The sequence below is a fragment of the Cygnus olor genome, chromosome 1, assembly GCF_009769625.2.
Source record: "Cygnus olor isolate bCygOlo1 chromosome 1, bCygOlo1.pri.v2, whole genome shotgun sequence".
Taxonomy (NCBI): domain Eukaryota; kingdom Metazoa; phylum Chordata; class Aves; order Anseriformes; family Anatidae; genus Cygnus; species Cygnus olor.
Window position 1 is genome coordinate 126,136,185 of NC_049169.1, and position 26,680 is coordinate 126,162,864.

The window sequence follows — 26,680 nt, forward strand, 5'->3', positions numbered from 1 at the left end:
GGAACTTCAAATCTCATATTCATCCTCTGATTCCAAAGAAGCAAGGTTTCTGTGAAATTTTGACACATGCGCTGCCTAATTCAGCACTCTTTAAAGAACTAAAAACTACTTTGGGCTAAGGCCATATGTTGTCCCACTTCCTGCTATGACACAGACCTCCACATTCCATGGTCTCACCTCTCAGTCAGTTCCAAGATCTTTTCCACATATATTTCCATATTCTTGGAACCTCTTTTACTCAGTTCCTCTTGCAATTCATTATTTCTTCCTTCAAAACCTCCCAGTGATTCTTTTCCTTTGCAACACCCACATGAAACACCCTTAGAACTCCACAGCGCACCTACGTGACCACATACCCTTGCCACTCATTTCCTCTTCCAGACCTCTGCTGATTTCTCCTTTCCACTCTTTCTCTACCCCTTCTAGCTGGGCATCTGAAGTGAAGGAGATTTATGCAATCATGCCAGTGCTTGTGCAAACTTATGCATGTTGTGTTTTTTTCTTTTTTTTTTCCCTTGTTTTCACCTTTTTTCTGCCTTCTTTCCAGCATTTGAACCCATTTGCAAACTATTTTCACAAGTGGGTGGGTAAAAAGTTTCAAGAATAATTAAATGCATGTATGTTTTGTGATCACGCATGCAGCTGGAGACTAAGGAGCCTCTTAATTTTTCCACTGTGTGAACCTGCATCTTATTAGACACCACATATTCCAGTGAGATGAAGAGCTTCTAAATATTTCATTCAAAGGAGGAAATAAAATAAAATAAAATAAAAAACAACCACCTTACAACTGGTCTTAACTTTTTATTTTTTTTAACATTGCAGTCAATCAACTTCAAAACCCTGGTTTATAGACTGGTTTCTGGAAAATAAGGTTTTCCTAAAGCCAGACAACATGGAGCTACTGTTTCCTTTCATACTTTGAAACTGGTGTTTTGAGATAAATATTAAAGTCTGAAACATGACTATATTTATGTGTGTGTAATGTGTCTGTAACACACATACGTATGGATGTATGTACACACTCTTTTAGGAATCGAGACCTAATTAAAATCATCAGCAGTATCAGCATCTCTTGGAATGAAGAAAAAAAATCAATCAGGTAACATTAATTCATACAGCCTCTCTGAAGGATTGTTAGAAAAGTAGCTACATCAGTACAGTAGAGCTACTTCCTTCACATATAACTGTTCTTCTATTAAGAAATAGTATTATTCAACAGCTATTCTTGCTCACAATTACTTACTGCGTGTGAAGGAAAATCTTTCCTAAACAATTAAAAGATGTACATTGTGAAGGAGATGCATACATTTGGTATTTTTAGGTTATCAGTGTTTTCAGACTCATATAGTTTAGGCTCATTTGTCTTCATTTTACATTTGATATGGGAGAAATGATACTAAAATACAGAAATAGATATTTCATTTGAAAAGAGTTATGATTTGGCCTGATGGACTGTTAGTAAAAGCATTGCCCAAAAACAAAAGTTAATCATATTTCACCACTGCTTGTAGTACTGAGATATTTTATAACAATAGACAAAGTGAGGGATTTAAAACCAATATTATCCTTACTTTAGCATCCCAAAAAGGGAAAACATTCTCAGGGCAGTTTGTCTAAACACACCAGTCCAAAATCTTTTAGAGAGATAGGTAAACAAATCAGTAATAACCCAGTCTTCAAAAGTAACACATTAAGCTCAAATAAAAATCTGAATATCCAATATTATTGCATATGTATTTGTGCTAGAATCCATATAAGATTCATAATTCTGAGGCTTTCATGAAGCAAACCTTTTACTTGTATGTAAAAAGTATGGATTACTCTAATGAAACTGTTTTATGTAGAAACAGGGATGAATGCAGTAAAATTTGCACTGAATAAAGGGATTCTTTAAATGAGCGCTCAGTTAAACATTTACAAATGTTCCAGTAGCACAATATTGTTAAGTACCATAGCATTCTTCGGCAACATTTACTGACAGGTTTGGCATACCACTGAAACAAGCATAAAGGGAAATATATAAAAGAAACAAGATTCACAGGTTTATGAGTGAAGAACAGAAAGTGCTTTATTTGTGTGGTGAATCACTGAACTCTTTTTTTTCTTCTTTTCGTGTCGTCCCCCCCCCCTTTTTGTTTTCCCTCACCATCCTGCAGACCTAACAAACAGACCTACCCTGTCAGAACAAGCAATAACCAAGCACAGCTAACACGACTGTATTAAGTCCTCTATAAAGGAGACTTCAAACTAGTAATATTTTTTGTAAGTAAGAAGTTATGGGCTTGCAAACATTCAGGCATAATTCTCCCAATGAATGCTCCACTTTGCTTCAAACTACAAAATAGTCACACAATAAACGTCACCAAGGCTCATTCACTGGAAACAATCTGACAAAGAAATCCAGCTGGCCACATTTTACCTACAGTGTAAGAAAATGCATGCATTGTGTATGTCACCATGGTGAAGAGAGGGAGGTCCATATTTGAGTGGAAAATGCAATCTGCTACCACAGTATGTTCATACAAAGCACATTTAAAAAACGTGCTGAATCTGAACACCTGAATTGTTCATATGTAAACAAGAGTGTTTACATCACTGCAGGCTGCACTTCTTTGTGCACAACAGACCATCATTTAACAAGTTCACAGAGCCCACAGGAAGGCTTGGGGGTCCTGTTGTGCTGTCCAGACTGAAGCATCCAAACATCCTTATCTTTAGGCATAGATCTGAGCCTTAATAGGATTGAAGTATACATGCACGTGCTTTGCTGAATATTAGCACATTTAAGACCATGCCAAAATGACTTGCTTACCTGGGGTTCAAAGTGAAAGGACTACACCCCACCATTCTGTGACTGGCCTGAAAAGCAAATCTAAACCTGCCAGAAAGGCCTTTTAATCTGAAATTTTAAATTCTGTTACTACTGTCAGCAATTTGACCCACAGCTTTTAGAAGACCAACAATTTCTATTTACAGTAGGGCTTGTTGTTCATCTTGTGCCATTTTGTTCATGTATCAGACTACAGATAAGAGCGGTAAATTAATCAAACTGGGACACATTTGTCAGCCTGCTAATTTTTCTCTGGCCACAGCTCTGAAAGCCTGGAATACAAAAGCTATCTCCACAAGACCTCTTTGTTCCTACTACTTAGACCTCAGTCTAATCCATGCGACAGTTTTTTATTTCAAAAATGGGGATAAGGAACTGCAGTGAAAAACAAGGGATACAAGAGTATTGCTGTGAAAGACATATTGAATTGTTGCCCACACAGACAACTGAGTCAAAGAGTATACTAAGAAAATCCAGTGTTCCCTGACAAATCCTAATTCATGACCATTAAAATCTATGACATGGTAACAGACACAAAATGTTGTGGTAGTTATAACAACTTCCCACAAGATATTTTGTTAAATTCTTAATTGAAAAATAAACTACGATGATATCTTGAATGTGTCTTTAATGAAGACTCAAAGTTTTAAGAACAACCAGCTCTTCTCCAATCCTAGTCTCTAATTCCACATTTGCAAATATTAGCAATATCTGTATAAACTGTAAAGAGCCAAAAACACTCTTCTTGATGCACAAGATATATAGTATGAGGAGTCTTTGCTTCCGAGAACACAACACAGATATTAAATAGCAGGCATGTGCAGGAAGCCCAGAAGCACAACTAGGAACTATTTCTCGTTCAGAGCATCCAGAGCATTTGTTTCCAAAGAAGACAAAAGCATGGTGGACATGAATGAAGAGAGCATACCAAACCAAGAGCAACATGAAAGAAGGCACCAGTAGCAGCAAGAAATACATTAAGCTCTGTGCTGGCAGAGCAAGGAGACGAGAAAGCTTATGCAGCTGCCACCAAACGTGACTCCAGGCGATGTTCCCTCAGGATCCTTCAACTTCCCTGATGAGCTTTATAGTCCTTCCTAGTTCAGACTAAATTAATGAGTCCTACCTGTTAAATCTAGCTATCTCATGGGAAAAAAGTGTATGATGTACAGCAGGATCTGAAGGGGAAAAATTGAGTGCTTAAAGGATGTGTGAAAGGCACTTTTGCTCCCAAGGTTGCCTTCATTTTGCAGCAGCCTCTGACTCATTAGAGAGTCAATAAACACCACTCAAGGTTGTCACTTGAGGAGAGACCAGATTCTGAGGAAAATACAGCTTTCAGTCCGTCTATCAGATGGCTTGGTAAGTTCTGCACTTTTTCTAAGAAAAAGCGTTTGATGAATCTGAATGGCCTTCACTAACAGGACTCACCACAAATTCAGTAGTACAATCAACAGGTCGTAGCAAATTAGCAGAAAAGAAATGAGATGCAAGTACAGTACAAGAGCTGTGTCTTACCAAGAACGAAATTTATTTATAAGTTGTGTTTAACACTCCCAACTCAGAAGAGATCAGATGAATTTTCTGGGATCCCTATGATTTAATGGCTTTTCAGTTCATATTTGCTTCTGGGCAAAAACTATGATTTTTTCACTGATGTCACTGAAGACGTATGTAACATGGTGAAATACTAACATGATTTTGTTAACTATGAAAAAAGTACTTTGATTCTCAACGTTGCGTGAGCTCATAGTGTTTTCAGTTCAAGAAAGCCATGGGTGAATGATACATAATTCAGAAATCTCAGAGAGGCAGAGAACACCAACACACTCACAAACAAAGCAACGCTTCTACAAAATAGTTTTCATAGGACTGTAAATACCTAAGAATAAAACCTACAGAAATAAATATATCTAATTTCCATTTAAGTGTGCAGCTATTACTGGACACACTACTGTACTGAAAAATATACCTTTTATGAGGTTGGAGATAGCTTTATGCCATACAATTGCAATGTATTCATGCTGCAAACTCACGGTAATGGACTTACAACAGTAAACATATTTTAATCATACATTCAAAATTCTCTCTGGTATACCTTAAGGTAATGTTTGGCTTCAGGGACATACAACTTTTACCTCAAATTTTATTTTTAGATAACCTGCATGCATTTTTCAATTGCGTATTTTTTTTTTCTTCTAATGGTTTTCTTTAACTATTTGTTATTTTTCTTTCAACTATAGTTTGTTTTGAATTGTCAGCATACCAGTTTTCCTAGATCTTTGACTATTTTATATTTTTGAACACAGCAATTAAAAAAAAAAAAAAGAGAGAGAAGGAGATCTGTACTCATTATACTTTTGATGCTTGATTTCCAGACTCTAACATACTTTGTGATCAGGAGTACAAGACAGAATTTTCCTTGTTTGACAACAATGCTGCTTAACAGTATTTGTCTCCCTCCTGCATTTATAACAAATAATGAATTTGCAAAAAGTGAGTTGCCCGAACTTTAACGGTAAGGCTATGTGTGTTTTCACTATCATTCAGAGGATACATTGAGAAATAAATTCAGAAGAACTGTTGTACATAATCACAAGCAAAGGAGCACACTGCACAAAAAGCAATGAGGTTTCCTCTTCAGGATGGAGTGTATCAGCCCTGTAAAAGACAGAAGAACTTCCAGGAACCCAGCACATCAGTGAAGAAGAAAGATTCAAAACGATGGCATCAATTACTACTCCAAAATATACAAGTTTCAAGAATTACAGGAATAAAGACTGAAAGTAATAACTACAATCTAAGTGGAAGTCCAGAACACCTGGATGACTGTATATATTATTTTCTAATTCCTGAGAAGCATCACTTCTCAGTGGAGAAATTTAGATGCCAAGTTGATGTGAACATCAAATGAGTAGTTTGTTGCTACAGTGTAAAGCATGTCTTTCTATCAGATTAAGAGCTAAATTATATGTCAAGTGGAAATGCACCGTGCTTTCACAAAAGATTCAGGTTTTGAAGAAAGTTTGCCACCAAAATGGCTTGCAAAAAGTTGAAGATTAGGGAAAGGCCATTAAATAAAACACTGTTAAGATGAAACATTTTTGGAAGATTTTGTGGGTTGAAAAAGTAACAGGAAGTTAAAATTAGTCTAAAAGTTTAAGGACATAATCTATTTGGGTGATGACAGTTTCTTTGCAGGACTTAATTACTGGAGAGCTATTTTACGCTCCTAAAAATCTTCCGCCAACCTCCTTTGAAAACAGCTAGAATTTTCTGCTAAAATTTCCAGTTCCTTAATGACTTTCAAACCCCAGCAATAAAAGCTATCCTAATTTTCAATAAAAACCTCAGTCTCTGGCATACATCTGGAAGTAGGACTGCTCCAGGCAGAGACCTGGAACAAAGAGCGTCCTTGGACCAGCCCTGCACAATGCCACTACAAGAGCCACAATGACAGTAACTCAGCAAATGACAACTCTTACACTCCATTTGATAATTATGCCTGGCCTGATGAGGTGTTTGCAGACAGTAAGCATACTATGGAAATATTGTAAAGAGAGAACTTTCTAGAGCAGCAAGTGAAGCCCAAGTCCTGTGGAGACATCACCATTCTCCATACATTAAAAAAAAAAAAAAGCGCACATCGTTGCATTTCTAGGCAAGCTGGAGCTGCTGCTAGCTGTTTTTTCCCAGCGTGACTTGTAAGGCAACATAGGGGCAGCCTATATTCCTCCTAATGGTTTTTTCTCCCCTATCTCACACCCCAGAGATGGGACTGGTATTAGTAACCAACCAAAAGAATTAAGATTTGGGGCCCAGATTTAACAGGAACAGCTGTGCAGAATAAAACTAAATCCATGTTCCTGACTTTAAATATTTAATATTTAAAATCTTTCTATCTCCCTCTAGTGGCCCCAATAGCTGCTTAGAATAAATATAATAAGCATAATCCTATTGCATTCCAGATGTTCCAACTTCCTGAGAAAAATACATTCGTTGGCCTGCTTTCACCCCACTTTGGGGGTTTCACAAAGAAGGAAGAACAAACCTAATCAAAAAAATCCACACCCTCATAAATCAGAAAAGTCTTAAAACATTAAAGAAAACATTTGCCAGAACTACATTTTTAGCTACGCAGATCTTCAAAAGTGCTTTACCAGAAATCTGAATGAAATTAACATATCGCTTCAAGGAAGCCTTATTTGGATGCTAAAGACAACATTGCTAAAAGAGAGCTCCCACCCTGGCTGCCCTCATTTTTAATTTCTTGGAACTCCTGCACTTGATCAGCTAACACTTCAGATAAATGTAAAAGTCATTTTGCATTTTACTTGAGAGTAGAACTGACATACACATTTTTTAAAGTTATTTTAAAAAAGTCTTCCCTGACCAACACTTTAACCTACTAACAGAATTCTCTCTGATAAACACAGTATAACTGTCTTTGTAAGCATAATTTTACTAAGAGGTAATTCTCCACAGACTTCTGAGCTACAAACAAGTTTTACAGATTGTTTTTTAATACTAGAAGTACATAATTTTGGCCCAGTTTGCAGTAATAGACTGCATCGGTGTTCTGATACAAGCACTTCAAACTTATTTATTTAAAGATTTTACTATTCAGTTAATTGGGGGGAAAAAAGTGTGAAAGGTTTGCAGTTCTCCACTACGACTCAATACTGCAGGAAAATAAAAGTGTCAGTAGACAGACAACACCATTTTAATACATCTCTGTAAGAACATATGCCAGTAGTGTTACACATATATATATATATTTCAAAGATGTATTATTGTATATTTCCTAGTACCAATGATTACTTTCTTTCTAAAGTTCAACCACTAAATTCATATTAAGATGCCAAAACCATAGCTTGTTCTTCAATGCTAAACATACATATATGTGAAAGCTTACTCTTTAAATTTCAGACTATTTTTTGCAAAATACTATCTCCACTTATTAACTAACAGTCTTTATCCATTATGTCCAATTCCAATGAGAAAATAATCAAGATTATTTCTAAATAGAAGGAAGTTCCAGGCACTGATCCACCTAGGTGTAACATGCTTTCACGCTAATTTTTATGTTTTAAGATGCAGAAGGATATGATGTTCTCTGCCAAAAAAGATTTGCAGGGAGAAAAACTGAGGCCTACAGTTCTTCCAAGTCACAGCAGTAGGCTAGAGACAGAGCTAAAAACATACTCCCAATTTTTTCAAGTTTCAACATTAAGCTCTTTCTATGAAACTTAATCACTTCTCTGCATATCTAATGTTAATTGTCTAAATAGAAATTCAGGAGCCCAACTTCAGTTTCGAAATCTCTGGAAGGGCTTGAAAGAGGGGAGAAAAGAAGAAGCAGTGGTACTGAACAAAAGAAAGAGCTTACACTTCAGCTGAAGAAATGGAAAAGATTCATGCTTCACCTAAACCTTTCATATGGAAATCATTTATGGGACAGAAGCCAGTTTTCCTCAGGAAAATGAAACACAACATAACCCAGAGCATTAAACCCAAACAATTCTGTTCAATTTTAAGAATTACACAAAACTCATACTCTGAAAAAACTTCAGCTGCTGGATACAAAATAAGATGCATGTGCAGATGAACCTTGAAAATAAGGATAAGGATTTTATTTTTGCTGATAAAAATACAGCAAAAATACACTGCAATGTATTTTATAAAGACATACAGGTAGATTCATTTTAACCACTTCAAGAGTTTCAATGATCGTCTTAAATACCTGCACATTGCTATTGCTATCATTAGAAGTAAAGGAGAGCAGTTAAGTCCTGATCCTACATGTTTCCTAGGTGACAGAGTGTGGTCGTTTCACCCAGCTGGGCAGCTGAACTTCACCACAACTGCTCTCTCATTTCCCCTCCTCAAATGGAAAAGGGAAGGAAATACAATGGAAAGGTCTCAAGGGTTGAGATGAGGACAGGGAGATCACTCAACAATTATTGTCACAGGCAAAACAGACACAGCATAGGGAGATAAATATAGTTTATTGTCTATTACTAACAAGCAAGAGCTGTGAGAAATTAAAAGCCAACAAATAACACCTTCCCCCCATCCACCCTGTTCTACATCATTCCCCTGAGCAGCACAGGGGAATGGGGGCTGCAGTCAGTCCCTAATGCTTCGTCTCCGCCACTCCTTCACAGTCACTCTGCCCCTGCTCCACGTGGGTCCCTCCCACGGGACGCCGTCCTTCCCGAACTGAGCCTGGGGGGGCTGCCCACAGGCAGCAGCTCTTCAAGAACTGCTCCCACATGGCTCCGTACCACGGGGTCCATCCCCCAGGAGCAAACTGCTCCAGCACGGGTCCCCCACGGGCGGCAGCTCCCCCCAGACCCCCTGCTCCTGCGTGGGCTCCTCTCCACGGGCTGCAGCTCCGGCCCGGGGCCTGCTCCTGCGGGGGCTCCTCCTCCAGGCCACATCCACCTGCTCCACCGGGGGCTCCTCCACGGGCTGCAGCGTGGAGATCTGCTCCGTGTGGGACCCATGGGCTGCAGGGGTACAGCCTGCTCCACCAGGGGCCTCTCCACAGGCCGCAGGAGAACTTTTCCTCTGTGCCTGGAGCACCTTCTGCCCTCCTGCTGCACTGACCTTGGGGTCTGGAGGGCAGGTTCTCACTCCTCTCTCCCAGCTGCTCTTGCACAGCAGTTTTTCCCCCTTTCTTAACTCTGCTCTCACAGAGGCACAAACAACATCACTCACTGGCTCTGCTCTGGCCAGCAGCGCGTCCCTTTGGAGCTGGCTGAAACTGGCCCTTATCTGACATGTGGCAGCTGCTGGGCAGCTGCTGCTGGACTCTTCTCACAGAGGCCACCCCTGCAGCGCCCCCACTGTCCCCCCAACCTTGACATATAAATCTAATACACAGAGATGAGTACGTGCCAGTTCCAGCTACATCTACAGTTTCAGAGTTCTTACATTGCAATTAAAAAAACTAACCTGCAAAATGCATGTTCACACACACATACGGAAGTATATACTAACACCTATATCATGAACAGAATGATCACAGTTTTGTCAATTTTATACTGTCAGAGCAAGGAATCTGAGTTACGCAGGTCGAATTGTTCTATATTGTTAATAAAATATATATACAACCTAATGATGTCAGCCTGTTGCTATATTGTATTTCCAGATATGCGTAAGGCTGCAGTGAATTTAGATGTATTGTACTGGATGCTATCTGAATTTCATGATGACAGCCAATTAACAAGAAAAAAAAACAGAACGCTACAAACTTCCACTGCGAATTTGTAAATGAATTCTGCTTCAATTTCCATGTCTACATTAGATTTTGTAAAGAGGTTGGGTTTTGTGCATGTGTATGAACTGGTTACCTGTGACACATTTGGGAGATTTTACCTGTCCAACCAAGCCAGCAGACTTTTAGCTGCTCCAATGAGATCCACTACTGATGTCAGAAAATCATTTGGTAATTTGCGGCTGGTTCTTCCATCATAGTGACCGCTTCTCCTCCTCCCAGTGATGAAGTTCTGCAGATTTTTGGCAGATGCATTTAGTTTGTGAGAAAGGGTTTTCAGATTTTCTGTTTCCAAACCATAGTTCTGAAATAAAAAGAGACAAAGAAGACAAAGTTAGCTCTGCTGCTGAACATGAAGTACTGAGAACAGCAAGACTGCTCTTCTGCTTCAAAACTTAACCATTCCTAATAATTAAGGTAGAAATACACCCACTCATTAGATTTTAAATGTATGGCATGTTCTGTTTCTAAAGTGCATAAAAATAGAACAAAAGAAGAGAAAAATTATGAGTGATCTTTTAGCTGTTTTTAAGTGCACTGAGAAAAACACCTCAAAATGAAGAGAAACCCTAATCTGGCAGATCGATTTTCAAAGCAGTATACCACTTCCAGAAGATCCGATGGTTCTCTCAGTAGATCTGATGCTTACAGATCAGTCCCTTGTGCCCATAGTCACCCTGATTCCTAAAATCACTTAAGGAAAGAGGCCTTACAACTAGTAGAATTAGACAGTATGGACACAGTGTAATACCAGATTGCTTTTGTTGGAAGCATTTCCATTATCTTTTTATTCTTTTTAGCAGCAAAGGACCAGCAGATTCACAGACCAGAGAACACAGTGCTACCCTGCACAGTGTCTGTGCTGCCCTTTTAAAGTCAAGTTATAAACTTTGCTTCCATTTAAGAGTCAGTCCCTTAAGCTTAAATATGGTCCTCTGCTACGCAGAAGAGACAGAAATAATCATGCAGAAATATTAAGAAATAGTACTTGAAAATCCTTCAAATATACAAATGCTGGTGAAATGGCACTAGAGAATACCATAATTTCATGTTTAATTACAGTATATTATAGTAACATCCGTAATTCCAACCTCGATGATTCTGTGAATTTGTTGCTCCTGGAATAGATTTGTTTTCCTCACAAATGCAAAGAATAATAGAGTTATTTCAAGAGATTTTTTCTTCCCATTTTAAAGAAATAAGGGATTTCAGAGGCTTGGGCTTATTATTGCCATAGGAGAGATGAGACTGCTAAAACTACTCCTTGCCTTAACCACATCGTAGGGTTATGGACACAACTTGTTCTGAGGATGATGTAAAGGGCTACTTACTATCCAGGGTGGACCATTTCCTACCACAAACGACACAGCAGAATGCAGAAAGCACCTCATCTGCATATATAAAAATCCACTTCTTAACAATGTCTCTCATCCCAAACTGCCCAAAATTTGCTCACCATGCTAATTGGTCCATGAGGAGAAAGAATATATTCACCAATCAAGATTAAGACTGCTGAAGCATACTTATTGTTTGTTGTTTTTTTTTTAATTGGTGATGGAGGGAGAGGGGAGAAAAAAAAAAAAAGATTTACAGCAGTTGTCACTCTCCTAATCCAAACCATCTACTGCATCTACTAAATGAACTTATCTCCTCTTTAATTATACAGGGACTCCAGGAAGATCCCACTGATGTAGACCCCAGTAAACACACAGCCCCTAGCCCTTCCACAATTTCTAATCCTGAGAAAATGCTGGAATATTACAGAAAGGAGACAGTTCAGAATATGGCTTGCCTGCCATCTCCCAGCCAGATCTTCTTCACACCTGTAAACTGAACACACTTAATGAGGAGTCACTAACATGACAGTTGTCTTTCCACAGCAGAAGATGTGGGACTCAGCTTAAGAGGAAATGAACATATGCTAAGATTGCATTTTAAAAACCTCTACAGCAACTTCTGAGAACATCCTTATTTTGGCCAGCAAAGGCTTTGTGACATGTTTATCAACCACACAGTTTCTGTATAGGCGCTGTCTGTCTGCTGCCACCTTGCTCAATTCCCAATGAGACAGTTAGTACATTTGGGCAATGATTTTTCCACCATGTAAATATTCTATAGCAATTATACAACAGATAGAGTTAGGTTAAAAATAAAAAATTACAGGATGAAAACAACAAATTCAGATGGAAAAGTAAAACATACTTTATTATGCAGTTAAGCGGCTCATAACTAATAACCAATTAAATCTGTCCAAATTAAAGAGATAAACATCAAATAATTTATCTTTTTTTTTTTTTCCTGTGGTTGTTGTGGTTAAGAGAGCTTGATGGAGATCTATGACTCCGTAGGAATAAGCTGAAAAAAAAATAAAAATCAGGTTTGTTCTTATTTCATTCTACTTCTTGAGCATCTAGCTTACTTGGGGAAAGGAAAAAGGAAAGAAACAAAAAAAGGATACTCCAGACAATAGATTTATCATGGGAATTTTCTTATAAATCAGCTTGCCCTGAGCAAATTCAGGAGAGGAGTCTCAAGCAGTCAAGCAAATCAAAACCCACTGCAAGGGACCCCCGTATCAACACACATTTACCATAGTGCTCACGTCTCCAAACACCAAGGGGAATGACCACAAACTGCAGCTCTGCCACATCTACTCATGAGACTTCCTTCTTTCTTTCCAATATAGAGCAATGCTGAATTTCTTAATCAAGGAGGCTGTCAGTGAAAGGCTGTATGAGGTAATCTAAATACTGTGCTCATCCTCATCAGCTGAAGTCTGAGTTTCCTCACATAGCACCTCTCAATCTCCTCACACCCCATGTGTCTCAGCATTACTAACACTTCCACAATGGGGCCTGTGTTTCAAGTTTCTAAATCCCTCAGCACCAAACCCATTCTCCTTCCTCAACACAAGGGAAAGCACCAGCGGGGTCACCAGGCGTCCAGCTGAGCTAGGGTACCCTCTGGCCCCCCCAGCCAGGCCACACACAAGAACCATGGCTGGGGACCCATGCCAAAGCCCAGGCTCCATCCCAAGGCTCTCCCTTGACATCTCCAAATTACTTCACCTCTTCCTTCATCCTCCTCTCCATCACCTGGCCCATACCTTGCCCGTTCAGAGAGGCAGCCTGCACTGTGCCTGCTTGCAGTGGAAGCCTACGCTGATAACGCATAGGCCTCAAGTCCCACCAGAAAGCAAATCATCAGTAAAAAGGAAATGCTGAGCAAGAAGATCATCAAAACAGTATTCTGTGACTGAATAACAGGTGCATATATGCTTCTTTAGAAAAGCACCTCCTGTAAAAGCTTAGTGGATTCTTGTTAACATTTCAAGTGACGACTACATACATATTCTTTCTTTTTCAGATGCCTTTTTTTCATTGCCAGATAAGTGGAAAGGAAGGGACACAGTCTGGTTCCAGATACATTTGTCAACTGTGTGCATTTTCTTTAACATAAAAAATGGAGGGGCCTACTTGATGTCCAAGCTACATACGATTCAGTCATACATTAGGAATGGCACTGATTTTGGTAAAGCTTCTACCTGTAATATGAGACAGATATAGCCAGAAATGTAAAATACAGAGAAATTTTAGGCAGAATATATTTTGGGGCAGCTGTATTTATCAAAGCCTCCAAGCAGAAGGGATCCTACAACAGCAGCCAAGCTAACAAAATCCCCACTTTGTTTATCACCAATATTTCTGGCCCACATTAAAAACGAAACAGTTGCGTGTTTTAATATTGGAAAAAAGCTTGCTCAAATAATAACTGCCAAGTTCAATCATACTTTATACTTGATACTATACTATTAACAATATTGTTTTCTTAGAAATACGCTGCATTTATTTCCAAGCAACGTAAAAAGATAATTGCAGGCAAAAACGGCAATTCTTTGTTTTTCCCTACTCTGCATTTAGCCTGCACTAACACAAGTTGTGCTGTCATTAGCCAAAATAAATTTACAGTCACTGAAAGAAGCACAAAGAAATCTCTGCGTGCTTGTAGAGATTACTAGCAGCAAGGCAAGTCTACGCATCTGCTTTATCAACAAGGGGCCACAGAGGAAGAGTCTCTTCAGAGACACCCCGCCTCAACAGAAATGGCTCTAATGGCATCTTTTCTAGCAATCACAAAACAAGAACTTGATGAAGCTAAGCTACACAGAGTAATAGCTTGTCAGCAGGTGCTTGAGCAAAAGGTGGTGGAAGCTATTAATAGACATTTTACCTGCTAATTACTTTTCTGTGGCTTCACATGACAGTGTGAGTGATGAATTGTAGCTCGTTTTTTCACGTGCTGACAAGCAGCAGGTCTAATCATCACTGATGAGTTTTGATATTTATTTTTTTTTGGTGGGGGGGAGACAGGCCATCTGCCAGCCCATCCTTGCACCAGCACCATAGGGTAGGAAAAGACTTCAGTCACCAAACTTTGGGAGTGAAGTGAACCTTTCTGGACTAGTTTGATGAATATTAGTTACCCTTCACCACACAAATAAAAATTAACAACAACAAAAAAAATCAGAGTTCATTTCAATTTTTTCTGTGTTAAATTCACTTAGCCCTTGCTAGTAAGCAAGAGCACCTCACACTACTAGCATGGGTTAGAAAGGAAAGTCATACAGTGCTAGCTATTTCTGTTGCCTCAGACACGGTGTCTGGAGGCTGCTGACATCTATAGAGTATGTCTACACTGCCTGTTCCAGTGCAACACAGCTATCTTAAAAATCCAAGCTCAGGTACCAAAAGCAGTCCAAATCTAAATACACCACAATGTGGAAGACAGACATATGCACAGTTCCATTAACAAATCCAAAAATCCCTTAAAACATATATCCTTATCACAACTTTTTATGTAACCACAAATGTCTATACATCTCCAAGCTCAGAGGCCACGTTAAGTTCAAGGACATCATGTGACTCCTACAAATAACCCAAGATGAAGAAATAAGCATATGGACCCCTCTGCCTATCTCCCTAGATAACTGTTTCTTCTCATTCAGCCCACAAATCTGCTGGAAACCATGTGGAGCAAAAGGCATGCCGTGACCAGTGCTGACTCTCACTGAAGCAACACAAGATGAGAACTGACACTACTGCTGCAACAATGGTGCTTGGGGGTAAAAGAAAAATAAGAACAGCTTCTGCAGGCAGGCACAGCAGATATCAGTGCTTACATCGATTAATTCTGCTGCCCCTACGGAGAAGGCTACTATGACTGTATAAGCTACAGAAGGTAAAGGATTATTTTTCTTTGGCAAATATTTGACACCACACTCACAAACATTATTTTTTTAATGGAAGAAAAAAGTGGCAGCCTTTTGCAAAGACAAATACCATAGCTGAGATAGCTGTAATGTGTAATAAATGATGTGCACTGTGTAATAATTTCTGTGTAAAGAAATATAACTTCTCAGTTATGCCTGATATCTCACAGTAATACAGATAATCACAAGAATGAAATCAAGTTTTCTTTCTGACATTTTTTTTTAAAGTTGTGGCTTTTTTTCCACCTATTCACAGACTGTTGTGAGAAGAGCATATGCCTGCAAAGAAGTGGACTTAAGATAATCTCAGGCAAACTTAACTTTGCTCCTCACTGTTTTTCAATGCTTTCATCTTCCAAATTTCATTCTTAAGCAGCATTTCTGTATGTAATATTTATTGCTTTTAAACAAGCAAACTGGAAACAGTAAAGATTAGAGCCATCAGTTCTTGGGAAGCCTGAGGAAGTTTTTTAATTTATAATCAAAACAGCATCATGTGGATACTATGGTGCATAGCAGCTATTTCAAAACCAGGCCTCAAAATCTGGGGTCGCTAAAAATTTCCCGTGAAAAATTCCAACCTTTTTCTCCAACATTGTTTTTGAAATAAACAAAATGCATCCTGTTCTGAATCTCATTCTCGAAAACATTTGGCTGAACACATCCCACAAAGCATGAGGCAAACCAGTTTACCAGTTTAAAGTTGTGAGCGGCTTGAGAACACAGCTTGTCATATGGAAGGTGCCTTATGTAACTTTATAACTCATCAGTTCTGCCTACAACATATAGTCCTAACGGCCCTTCTTCCAGCGTCATGAAATACCAACACTAGGGTTCTCTCTTCTTCAAATAGCACTGACATATGGGATAATTTAGAAGTTCACAACGTATGATCCTTACGTATCTGTTTCATAAATACAGAGTTAGTCAATAAGAAATAAAGACAGATAGTTCAAATTGCACTTATTATTTAATAACTACAATAAATTTATACTGATTAAAAGGCAGATGGTTTCAAAGAATATAAATATTTGTCCTAAACATTTGCAGTCAGAAAAAAATCAGGTACATGACAGCTACAGTCCTGAAGAGCCTGGTAAAGATTATTATTAATCATCCTCCCCTTTCCTGAAAAAAGCAGCTCTTTTCCCACAGCACAATCAAGTAACACATCAAAAAGCCAAGCCCTAGTTATGCTTTGTTGCACTAATAGAGCAATTATATAACTATTCGTCTTACTCTTATTCAAGCAGCAGATTCTACAAGACCAAGTGCTCATTATTTTTTTTTTTTATTTTTTCTACTCCCTCATATAATTTTGGCCTTAGTCAGCCAGGTCCTGTTATTTCTCCAGAATTCAAAATAACAGTTATATATTCAGGTAAGTGCATTTCACAGATTCTTAAGCAGTTTATCAGCAGTTTCAACAACAACAACAGATTGTTATGAACCCACTACCACTTTTAAAACATTTTACATTGCAACAGTCCTTTCTAATCGGTCTGCTTTTAATCAGGGCATATATTTTGCACTTGCCCACAACTCAGAACATCCCAAAGAAAAAATCAACTAAGTATCTATCTACATAGATAGCCATTTTTTGAGATAGGTCAGAGGAAGGGCATTCACATTCGCCCTTTGCATATGGACATATTTACTGCCTTTGGCATACCACAGGCTTTACTGCAGTTCTGTAGAAAAGATCTACTAACAGCAACAAACATTTTCAATGTGATCTCTATCAGCTAACACACACCCTTTAGGTCCTTGTTTTTATTGATCCGGTTATAGTCTTTTGATTGAGGATATCCTTCTTTGCAGTAAGTTAGCTCAGGCTGAAGACAGGAAGGCAGATGACATATAAGTAGAATTTTAACTTGCAAAGGGCAAGAGTAAAAAGGGTAAGTAATTTTTCTGCTGTGAGCATGCAGAATATTAACAATAAATTGTAACTTCAGTACACACATTTCCATTCTGGAATGAAAGCCTTCCTCATTTAGCACTACAGTGATTAAGTGTAATATTCACTATTACTGACAAAAGTATTTTTAAGATCTGACTAGTGATAAGGGCAAAGGAAAGTATGTGTGTGAGAAATGGCAAGAAGATGAAATTAAGATAAAAGGCATAATTCTTAAGAGGAATTGAATCATTCATGGGTAAAGTAGATCTACTTTTTAAAACATTTATATGCAAATGAATATGTGTTAGTGGTAAATGATAAGTAATTTCATGTTGTTAGCACACACACCAACATTTTGTCTGCCAAATAATAATGCTATTTCATCTGCTGTAATCTTCTAGCTTTACAGATTCAGACGTACAGTGTATAATAAATTCCTGCACAGCCACAGCAAATTTAAGTAACCTGCATGAAACCAGTACTAAAATCAGTATTCTGTACAAAGCAAAAAACATGTTTTCTTTTAAACAAAAATCTCTTCTACACAAATGCAGGTTCCCTGAAAAATATTTTGCAAATTCATAGGGCTTTAACTAACATATTTGCTTAAATAAAATTTGAAAGCATTCAAATGTAATTTGTGAAGTTTTCTAAATATTCTTATCTTCTCCGGATAAAATATTTTCCACTTCAAGTTCTCATTTAAAAAAAAAAAAAGCGTTCATGATGAAATGAAAATAATTTAGTATTCGTCATTCAAACAAAACGTATGTTATAGTTTGGAAAAGCAAAGCAAAAGCAAAACAAACAAAAACAAACAAAAAAACCACACCACTACCAAAAAACACCCTTAAGCATCAATATATTGTGGTGATATGTCAGGAAAATTGGATTATTTTCTTAAAGATGGAAGAAGAAATCTTTGGCTGTACAATCTTCGTATTCTCCAGACAGCAAGGCAGAAGGTAACATTTTCTGGGAAAAATTTGATGCCAAGGAAAAAAAGATCAGAGGCCAAGGACACTCCACAAAACATGGTCATACCCAGTTTGGTAAATTGAATCATCTCCTGATAAACAGAAGATGGAACAAGGATTATGGACTTTTTTTTTCCTCCTGCGAAGTTAGGTATTTCAGGAGGTACAAGACCTTCTGACGCATTTCAAATTGAAGACTGCTACAGCAATTTGATGGCATTACCTAAGCAATCTGTTCTTCAATATACATTCCTCTTTTTGTAAGCATCACCTCCATCTTTCCTCAATTCATTTTCAGTTGGCATTGTTCAATCAGCTGTGGTTCTTAAAGCAGCCATCTGAGAAGCAAGGCTCCTGGCATTTTCTGTGTGGATGAAGGTCTGCTGCTCTGGTTTGTTTACTTATGGAATGTAAAGTAGTCTTACACTAGCTTCACTGTACCGAGCATCAGGAAAGGATGGGGTTGAGGCTGGTTCTAGGTGATACTTTTTATAAGTGATGAGCAAGTGTATCTTTTATTAACTGGGAGTAGTTCAGATAAAAAAAATACTGTGGTAGTTAACTCAGTAGAAGTTCTCCCATATCTCTATAACTGGTCATGCAGTTTCTTGGTTTATCAGTTTTCAGCCAGTTCTGAGATTTTGTCAGCATGAATCAACATGCATTTCCACATCAAGCATGAATCTATCTGTTGGTATCACCAGCATGGTCTTGGTTTCACATACCAATTTGAACAGAAAGGGAAAGAAAGAAGAGCCATGTCTTACTGGAAACAGAGCAACTCTACAGGAGTAGCTCCATCATGGTGTTTTCTCAAGAACTGATCCAAAACCATGCAACAAACTCTAGCAATTAAATACCATCACATACCTCCTTAATTCCTGCTTTTAAGCATTTTTAAGCACAGAGTGCATTTCGTTTATCTTGCCCTTTCTGATGTAAAGTTATTATAAAACAAAAACAAGCAAACAAACAAAAACACAATGGCAAGAAAATATACTGAACATAGTCCCACCTTCACAGACTGAAGGAGAGAGTGAAGACTCATACCACGTTAGTTACAGTACTCCCTCTCTCCTGGAGCTCGTTAAGCTTCAGTGATGGTATGATGCATGTCCGCCCCCACTATCATCACCAAGAATGACCTGTAACAACAGTAGCAGCTGGACAAAGTCTTTATCCCACCTTCTCTGTAGCAGCACAGGAAAAGAAAACCTGTGAATCTCACCCCCAGGGTGCTTGCTGTCTTGTCAACAGCACGGTATGGCAGCCGGCAGCCAAGAGAGACTCAACTGAGAAGGTGACACAGGCCACCATTTGTCCTCCAAACAGCTAGCAAACACTGGAGAATCCATTTGTTGCAAGTGCTTATGACAAGATGGAAATACTGTGAGAGACCATAGCTACCCACCTTCTGTCAAATGTCAGCAAACCAATTCCTTTAAATAGGGCTATCAATCATAAGTGGTTCCCACTGTTACTGCAGCAAGCAGTTTGTCTTTTCAGCACTGTTCACAGCCTGTTTGCTAAGAAGGTCCCAAGCATTCTCCATACCCATCAAACATGGTTTGTTCAGGTCCTCCACTTCCCTCCAGGAAGAAAATACTGGCCCATGAGCTACAAACATGTAATACAAGAATATAGTTTGCTATTTGCCATAACCACAGCTAAAGAGCAGAAATCACCAGAAGTCTTCCCCAAAAAAATGCTGGAAAGGGGATAGAAAGAAGGAATCTCCTAAAGCATATCAACTATCACAGCAGCTTTCCTCACTGATAGCCCCTCTGCCTTAGAAACCTCTCTTTGCAGAGTGGGAGCAGGAACGAATGGTGGGAGGTGGTTTTGTCCTCAACACCAAAAAAACTCTTTAGGTGGTCACTCACTGACTCAGAGAGAATGGGGAGAGGAATCAGAAGCTGCAATCTCTTTGGCTTTTAATGATTAGCTTAAAATCAGAGATTATATATGCAAGGCAAAATTAATATTACTATTCCTATCTCATCCTACTACTGAATTTCCAGCATCCAATTAGACCTTAATTCAGTTGGATCCAACACCTGTAACTCATGCAAATTGTATCATGAATCCTGTTAAACTCCAGTGTAACAAGAAATAAGCAGATAGCTTTCATTTCAAAAACTTGCACATTGACTACCTGCATGAGCAGTTGTCCTATGCTGAACACTCATGGACTTAGAGTTCTCCTAAACATACAGTCCATTTCAGAGGCTAATCAGAAGAACAGGCAAGCACTAACCAGGACAGATACTTACTGATACAATAATAAAAAAAAAAAAAGGCTGTAAGTATAGGACCAGTATAGCCAAAAGGATTGCCTCCAAATTAAATTTCCTAAGAGGCTTATCTGATTGGTGAACAATAAATTCAAATTAAGTCCACTAAAATCAATATAACAATCACATTGTGTGTCCCTGAGGAGCTATCAGCAGCCAACTGTGAGATTGCAAAAGCCTCAACTTAAATTAGAAGTTGAGATCTGAATGCCTGTTATCATGTTTCAGTGATGGAGTTTTCTTTAAGACCAACTCGGAAAAGCAGACACTATATACAACATGGACCAGGAAGGTAGAGACTTATTGCATGAGTTAAGAATGCAGTGTTAGCCTTCACTACAAATTCCTTATCTGATATACAACTTAGTTCCATACACTATTGTCTATGATAAGGCAGCTACAAACACAAGACGTGTCTGTTTGTCTAAAGATAACATCTGTAATTATATAACCAGAAAAACAAAAGGAAATTTCAACTAACAAACAAGGTTATATCTGTGAAAATAGAATATATTTGAAAAAGCCACAATCTGTCTCCCTTGTGTGTTTGGAAAGAATTGTCCTCAGTGTTCACCCTACCGTTAATTAAATACTTATTTTCTTGTTTTCCTTTGCACTTTCTGATGAGAAAAGTGCTTTGTGACTAACTCTGTTTCCTTGTATGTCTGTACAATTTTTTTTAAAAGGATTGCAGCCTTTCCATTATTTAAAGAATCAACAACACGCAAAAAAAACAGATGAGTTAACTTATCATACTGAACTACTTCATAACACTATTACGAATACTACTCTAAAGAAGAAAGTCTAGGGCATGTTTGAAACAAAGTATTTTCCTGTATAGAAAGTCTTTTCTCCCCTTCTTTACTTTTACATTTTTAATTTTTCTTTTCACTCTCTTCATTACTCCTCACATCTATCTCCCAAAGTTGCAATAATAGAATATTCAGAAAAGCTGCTGCATATTGAGAACCCACAAGCCCTTCTGAAGAGCCTTTCAGAGTACCATCTTTGATTTCCTCTACTGGGATTCAGCTTCCTTAAAGCTGCTTCTTAAGCCTGGAAAAGTAGTATGCATTAAAAATCTACAGAATACCACTTCAGGCAGTCAAGCAGATCTTAGCAGAGCTGTTCACCATCCTTCCTACAGCAGAGAATGCAGACAGTGTACCCAATCTATCATTAATCTTTACAATCACACACAAAAAGTTCATAAGAATGGTAAAGCCAGCACCACACCCCTCACTGAGGGGATAATCCAGATTTTGCATGACGCAACCTGACTAAAAAGACCATTAGCAAAATCCCTTTGTATACTGCATCATAGATGTATGTATTATTTACACATAAGATAATTATTTCAGTATTTAATCCTTTCTACTGTGAAATATAAGCAGCTATGTTTCAGCAAGCCTGAATAATCATCTAAAACATAATTTGCTATACTCTGAGGGACTGCATAAAGGATCAGCAAAAAATGACATGGTTAATATCAGGACATTTTGTTTATAAAGGGCAACCGGCACTCAATTACTGCTTTCAAATATACAACTATTCTACATTCCAAACCAAACGCAGTCTAGTCTTGTTGTGATTTCAGGCTTTTTTTTTTTTTCTTCCTATAATGATAGATATGGAACTCTTAAATCTTTGGTACCAAGTTATTTAACAGTGACTACCTTAGCAATAGATATTGTTCTTTATCTTTCCTTTGTTTTAAAATGTTAAATTCTTCATACATGGCATGTCAAGAGTTTCTTGAACTATTTTATATAGTTTTTAGGACTAGAAATCTGAATACACAAGTGATCAATATGCAAGTACTGTTCACTCCCTCCCCTTTTGCCCCAAGAAGTTTACCAGTGCGCAGAGCAAGTCTACTGCTTCCAAGATAAGCTCCTGGTGGCCAATTCGCGTGACTCCAAGATCTTCCAGTTCTTGATGTGTAATACGTAGTAGTTGGTCGCCACTAATCTTCTCTCTCTCAAAGTTCTTAATATATTGCTGCAGGCAGTCATCAAGACCTGCAATAACAGGATGGAAGAAGAAAAGAAAAGTTAGCAACATCTTATCCTGCCGTAGAAAATCAAATCAAAATGGACTGGAACCAAAAATCAAGCCAACAGAGGATATTTGTCCTATCTTCAAAATAAATATGTAAACATTACTAACACAAGTAATATAATTTTATGCTGCCCATAAATCATATTATTTGGAGAGCTATGGCAGCTGTGGATTTTCTACCTGTGGACAACACCAACCATTCCTGAAGCCCAAACAGAGCCCTGAATTCTTACAGTATACTGCATTATGAATGCATATCTGACAGTCTCTAATAACAGATATATTAGCAATGGCTCTATCAGGAAGGGGAAAGGAGAAGTGGGAACACAGGAAAGGAAGACTTTTCTGAGTGCTACATAAGTTATTGCATTAGTTATTAGAGTACTATGAGAGTCCGGAAATGAGGAAAGACATTTATGCCAGAGAAAAAATTCTAAGAGGAAATAGAAGTGTGAATACATTCAATGCAATGCATCCAGGAGCAACAAGCTGTCAGTGCCTTTTAACCTCTCTCCCAGCCTAACTCTGCCATTGCAGGCTACATGATGAAGAGGCACTACTGGAGGTGCCCTCTCCTAGGAACCTGTCCTTTCCTGGGACTCTTGACTAGCAGCCCATGAAGGGACACGCAGAACAGTGGTGCAATGTCAGAGTGTGTTTTCTACTCCAAGATTATTTGTACCCTGCTGATCTCCTGTTTTACAGGGCCAGGTCCTGCTCTGGGGCCACCCCAAGTGTAGCTGTTCAGTTTGTGTGCCAGTCTAATGATGTGTAGCTGACTACATGGCTTTGCCTGGAGCAAAGAGCATTGCAGAGCAAGAGTACACGCCTCTTCCCCACCAGTTCTTGCCTCAGAGGACCAAACCAGCTCAGGGAAGCTCTGCAGCACGTCCATCTCTATGCCAAGGGGGTAAGAAAGACTCCTAGTTTTGCAGGGGTCTACCTAAACTTTGCACCACACTGAATACCCTCTGATAGAAGAACACAATTGCTACTGAGTAGCAGGATTTGAGAAAAACCCTGAATGTATTAATTTAGCTGTGTCTTCAAAGATTGCACCTTTCAGATGGCTGTCTTCAGACAACCACAACCAGCACATATCTCCTTTCCTAATGATGAAAAGGTGTCTGCTTATTAGGTTGCAAGGCAGTGAGAACATTTTTACTTGCTAATCAAAATGCCTGAAAAATCTCAAGATATATGGAAGAGCTCCTGGCTGCTGAACAGGAGACTCACAAGAGCCTCAGTGTATAGCATAAAGCTTCTCTGAAGCTGGTTTTGTAGCATTTTCTTTTCTCTTTCACCCCCTTTAGGGTGTAGCCACACCTCCAGAGTCTCCCACAAAGAAGGTGTTGGTGCTGCAGGCAGGCAGGGTTGCTCCAGCCCTGAGCACACCAGCACAATCTTCACATGGCTTAAACTTCTGGAATTCACACACCAAAACTAAACCACAAGCAAACATGCTGTAAACAAAATCCTCCAGTCCAAGAGACCAGAAATTCTCATGAGCCAGTTCCCAGTTCCAGCAGCCTCCAACCACTTTCTTCCAGAGCTTGCCACCTCATTTCTTGCTTCTCCAACAAAGTCACTTAAAGGTTTTCTTTAACCAGCCATTGAGAGCCATGCCTTCCATTCACTTGCCTTTTTAAACAAATAGATGCTCAAATCATTTGTATACTCTATTATAATAGCAGAGAGCAACAACGAGAGGCTGAAAGAGTTGGGGTCATTCAGCATGGAGAAGAGAAGGCTCTATGGATACCTTAGAGTGGCCTTCCTAAAGGGAGACTAAAGGAAAGCTGGGGAGGGACTCTTAGTCAGGGGGTGAACTGATAGGACAAGGAGGAATGGCTTTACACTGAAAGAGGGTAGATTTTGGTTAGATATAAGGAGGAAATTCTTTACTCAGAGGGCGGTGAGACACTGGAACAGGTTGCCTCTATAAGCTGTGCATGCCACATCCCTGGAAGTGTTCAAGGCCAGGTTGGATGGGGCTTTGAGCAAGCTGGTCTAGTGGTAGGTGTGCCTGCCTACGGCAGAGGGGTTGGAATTAGATGATCTTTAAGGTCCCTTCCAACCCAAGCCATTCTGTGATTCTATAATCAGGTTACACACTTTGCCATGCAGCTCTCAAATGTGTTTGACTGGCTTGAGAGAAGCTAAAAATTGCTCCGTAAGTCACCAATAATGAAAAATACAAGTGGTTAAATTCTCATTAAGAGCAATGACATACGAAAGCTTTTATTCTCCTTAGTTTCATTCCCCTACAGACTTGGCTACGAATTACCAGAACCACCAACATTGATCTATAAAAGAAAAGGACTTTGCTGCCAAACACACGCACAGAACAGAAGACAGGAACACTAAGGTCAAAACACCATGGCCTGATGCTTTGTGGTGTGCCACACTATATTTTTGGTATTTTGGCCCTTAGAACTGCTTTTAAACGAAAGTACTGTTTCACTGTAAAACACCACAATACACACATATACAGTGTGGTGTACAAGGAAGACCTTAATGTCTTTCTAAGACACCACTGCTTCAGAACATGTCAAAGAGCATGAGTCCAAAAGCATTTCAATGGGTGCCCTCAACTCATCCAAATGCTGCCATTTATTTTACACACTAGGTAATGTGCACTACTATTAGCAAACAGATAAGTGGCAATACAAGTCAGTTATTCTTTTCTGCCTGACGCCTGGAAGAAAGGCTATTTACCAAGTCCCAGTTCTGTAAGAACTCACTTAGACATTTAACTTGCAAAAGAAAATAATTTTCTTTCAAACCTTTTTGAATACATTTGACTTGTTCTCACTTACACGCATACACAAGATACCATCATCATGAAGTATATGATAAGAACCTTCTTGATTTATCCGTATTTGTACCTATTTTCTTCAACAGCACTCTTAAGTGCAAGTTTTCCATTTGGGAAATTAATTGCATGACCTATGTTACAAGCACCGTCTCTTGTACAATGACATTTATTTTTTGAAAGAAATTGAATATTCTTGACAATGAACAAAATGGTTCATCTAAAATATATTAAAAATAGACTGTAGATGTGCTTTTGCTAAATGACTAAAAAAAGACAGCAGTAAGTACTTCTGATATGCCTCAACATAAGTCCCACACTGCTTACATAGACTTCTGAATGAGAATAATGCAATTAGAATATTGAACGTCATCAGGTTTCAAAAAAATGAATTCTCAGTAAGAGACTAGCAGCACAAATCCAGAATAAGACGTGACAGATGCACTTAATAAACACTTATGGAAAGTTAGTTCTGAATAAAGCCAATATTCTTCTTCCACCTGCTATCTGTGCATTTTTGTCATTCAGATGTAATATAGACAGATGCATATAGTTCATATAAGGTAAGACAAAAAAATAAAGAAAACAAAAATATTACTGACAATTGCTTGACTCACCAATTTCATAAAAAACAGATCCAGGAAAGAACAAAATAATTTAACTGTAGATTGCATGACATTTTCAGAATAGCTTGCCACAATTACTTCCCCTCACTCCCTAAATAGAATATTCTTATAAAAAGTCATTTATTTCTGTCGGTTTTTTTCTTAATTAAAGACCACTAATTCTTTCTGTAAACAAAACTGCGCACTGATAGGAGATACTAACAATACAAAAGGGCAGTCAGTGCTCCTCACCCACATCTTTCATCCTCCCAGAGCCACTGCAGACAGCCTTGTTTGCCAGCAGCAAGTGAACTGCAGGGAACTGGCATTCCTGGCTTATGATGCCATTTGACTTGGGGCAGGACAAGATATACCAAAAAACATCAAGCACCTGGGCTCCATCAAGACACCCTGGAAGCCGGTGTGGAAAGCACAGATTTCTCTTTTGCAATACAGTCTTAACTGCATCCACCCAACTTCAGTGTAATAGAAATTATTCTGTCATGCTCTGCTCCTCTTCTATGCCCAGATGCTCTCGTATTCAAGGATATCATACAACTCACATACCACAGGAAGCCCAGAAAATAACTCAGTTTGATGGACTATTCCCTATTCCTGGCCATGAGTGCAACTGAGGTTGC

The 26,680-nt window shown here is 38.7% G+C and overlaps 1 protein-coding gene across 10 annotated transcripts in view; it reads right to left on the reverse strand.

The window, feature by feature from the left end:
• Positions 1–26,680, reverse strand: part of CNKSR2 (connector enhancer of kinase suppressor of Ras 2) — a 219,174-nt gene that overhangs the window by 159,241 nt on the left and 33,253 nt on the right. For all 10 annotated transcript variants that reach the window (XR_005813857.1, XR_005813854.1, XR_005813856.1 and 7 more), the window contains exons 2-3: positions 22,416–22,579; positions 10,217–10,419 (exon numbers count right to left, since the gene is read on the reverse strand). Coding sequence is in view for 5 of the 10 variants with exons in the window: in XM_040532074.1 (XP_040388008.1) it covers positions 10,217–10,419; positions 22,416–22,579 (367 nt within the window). In the remaining 5 variants the exon portion in view is untranslated. The remainder of the gene's footprint in view (positions 1–10,216; positions 10,420–22,415; positions 22,580–26,680) is intronic.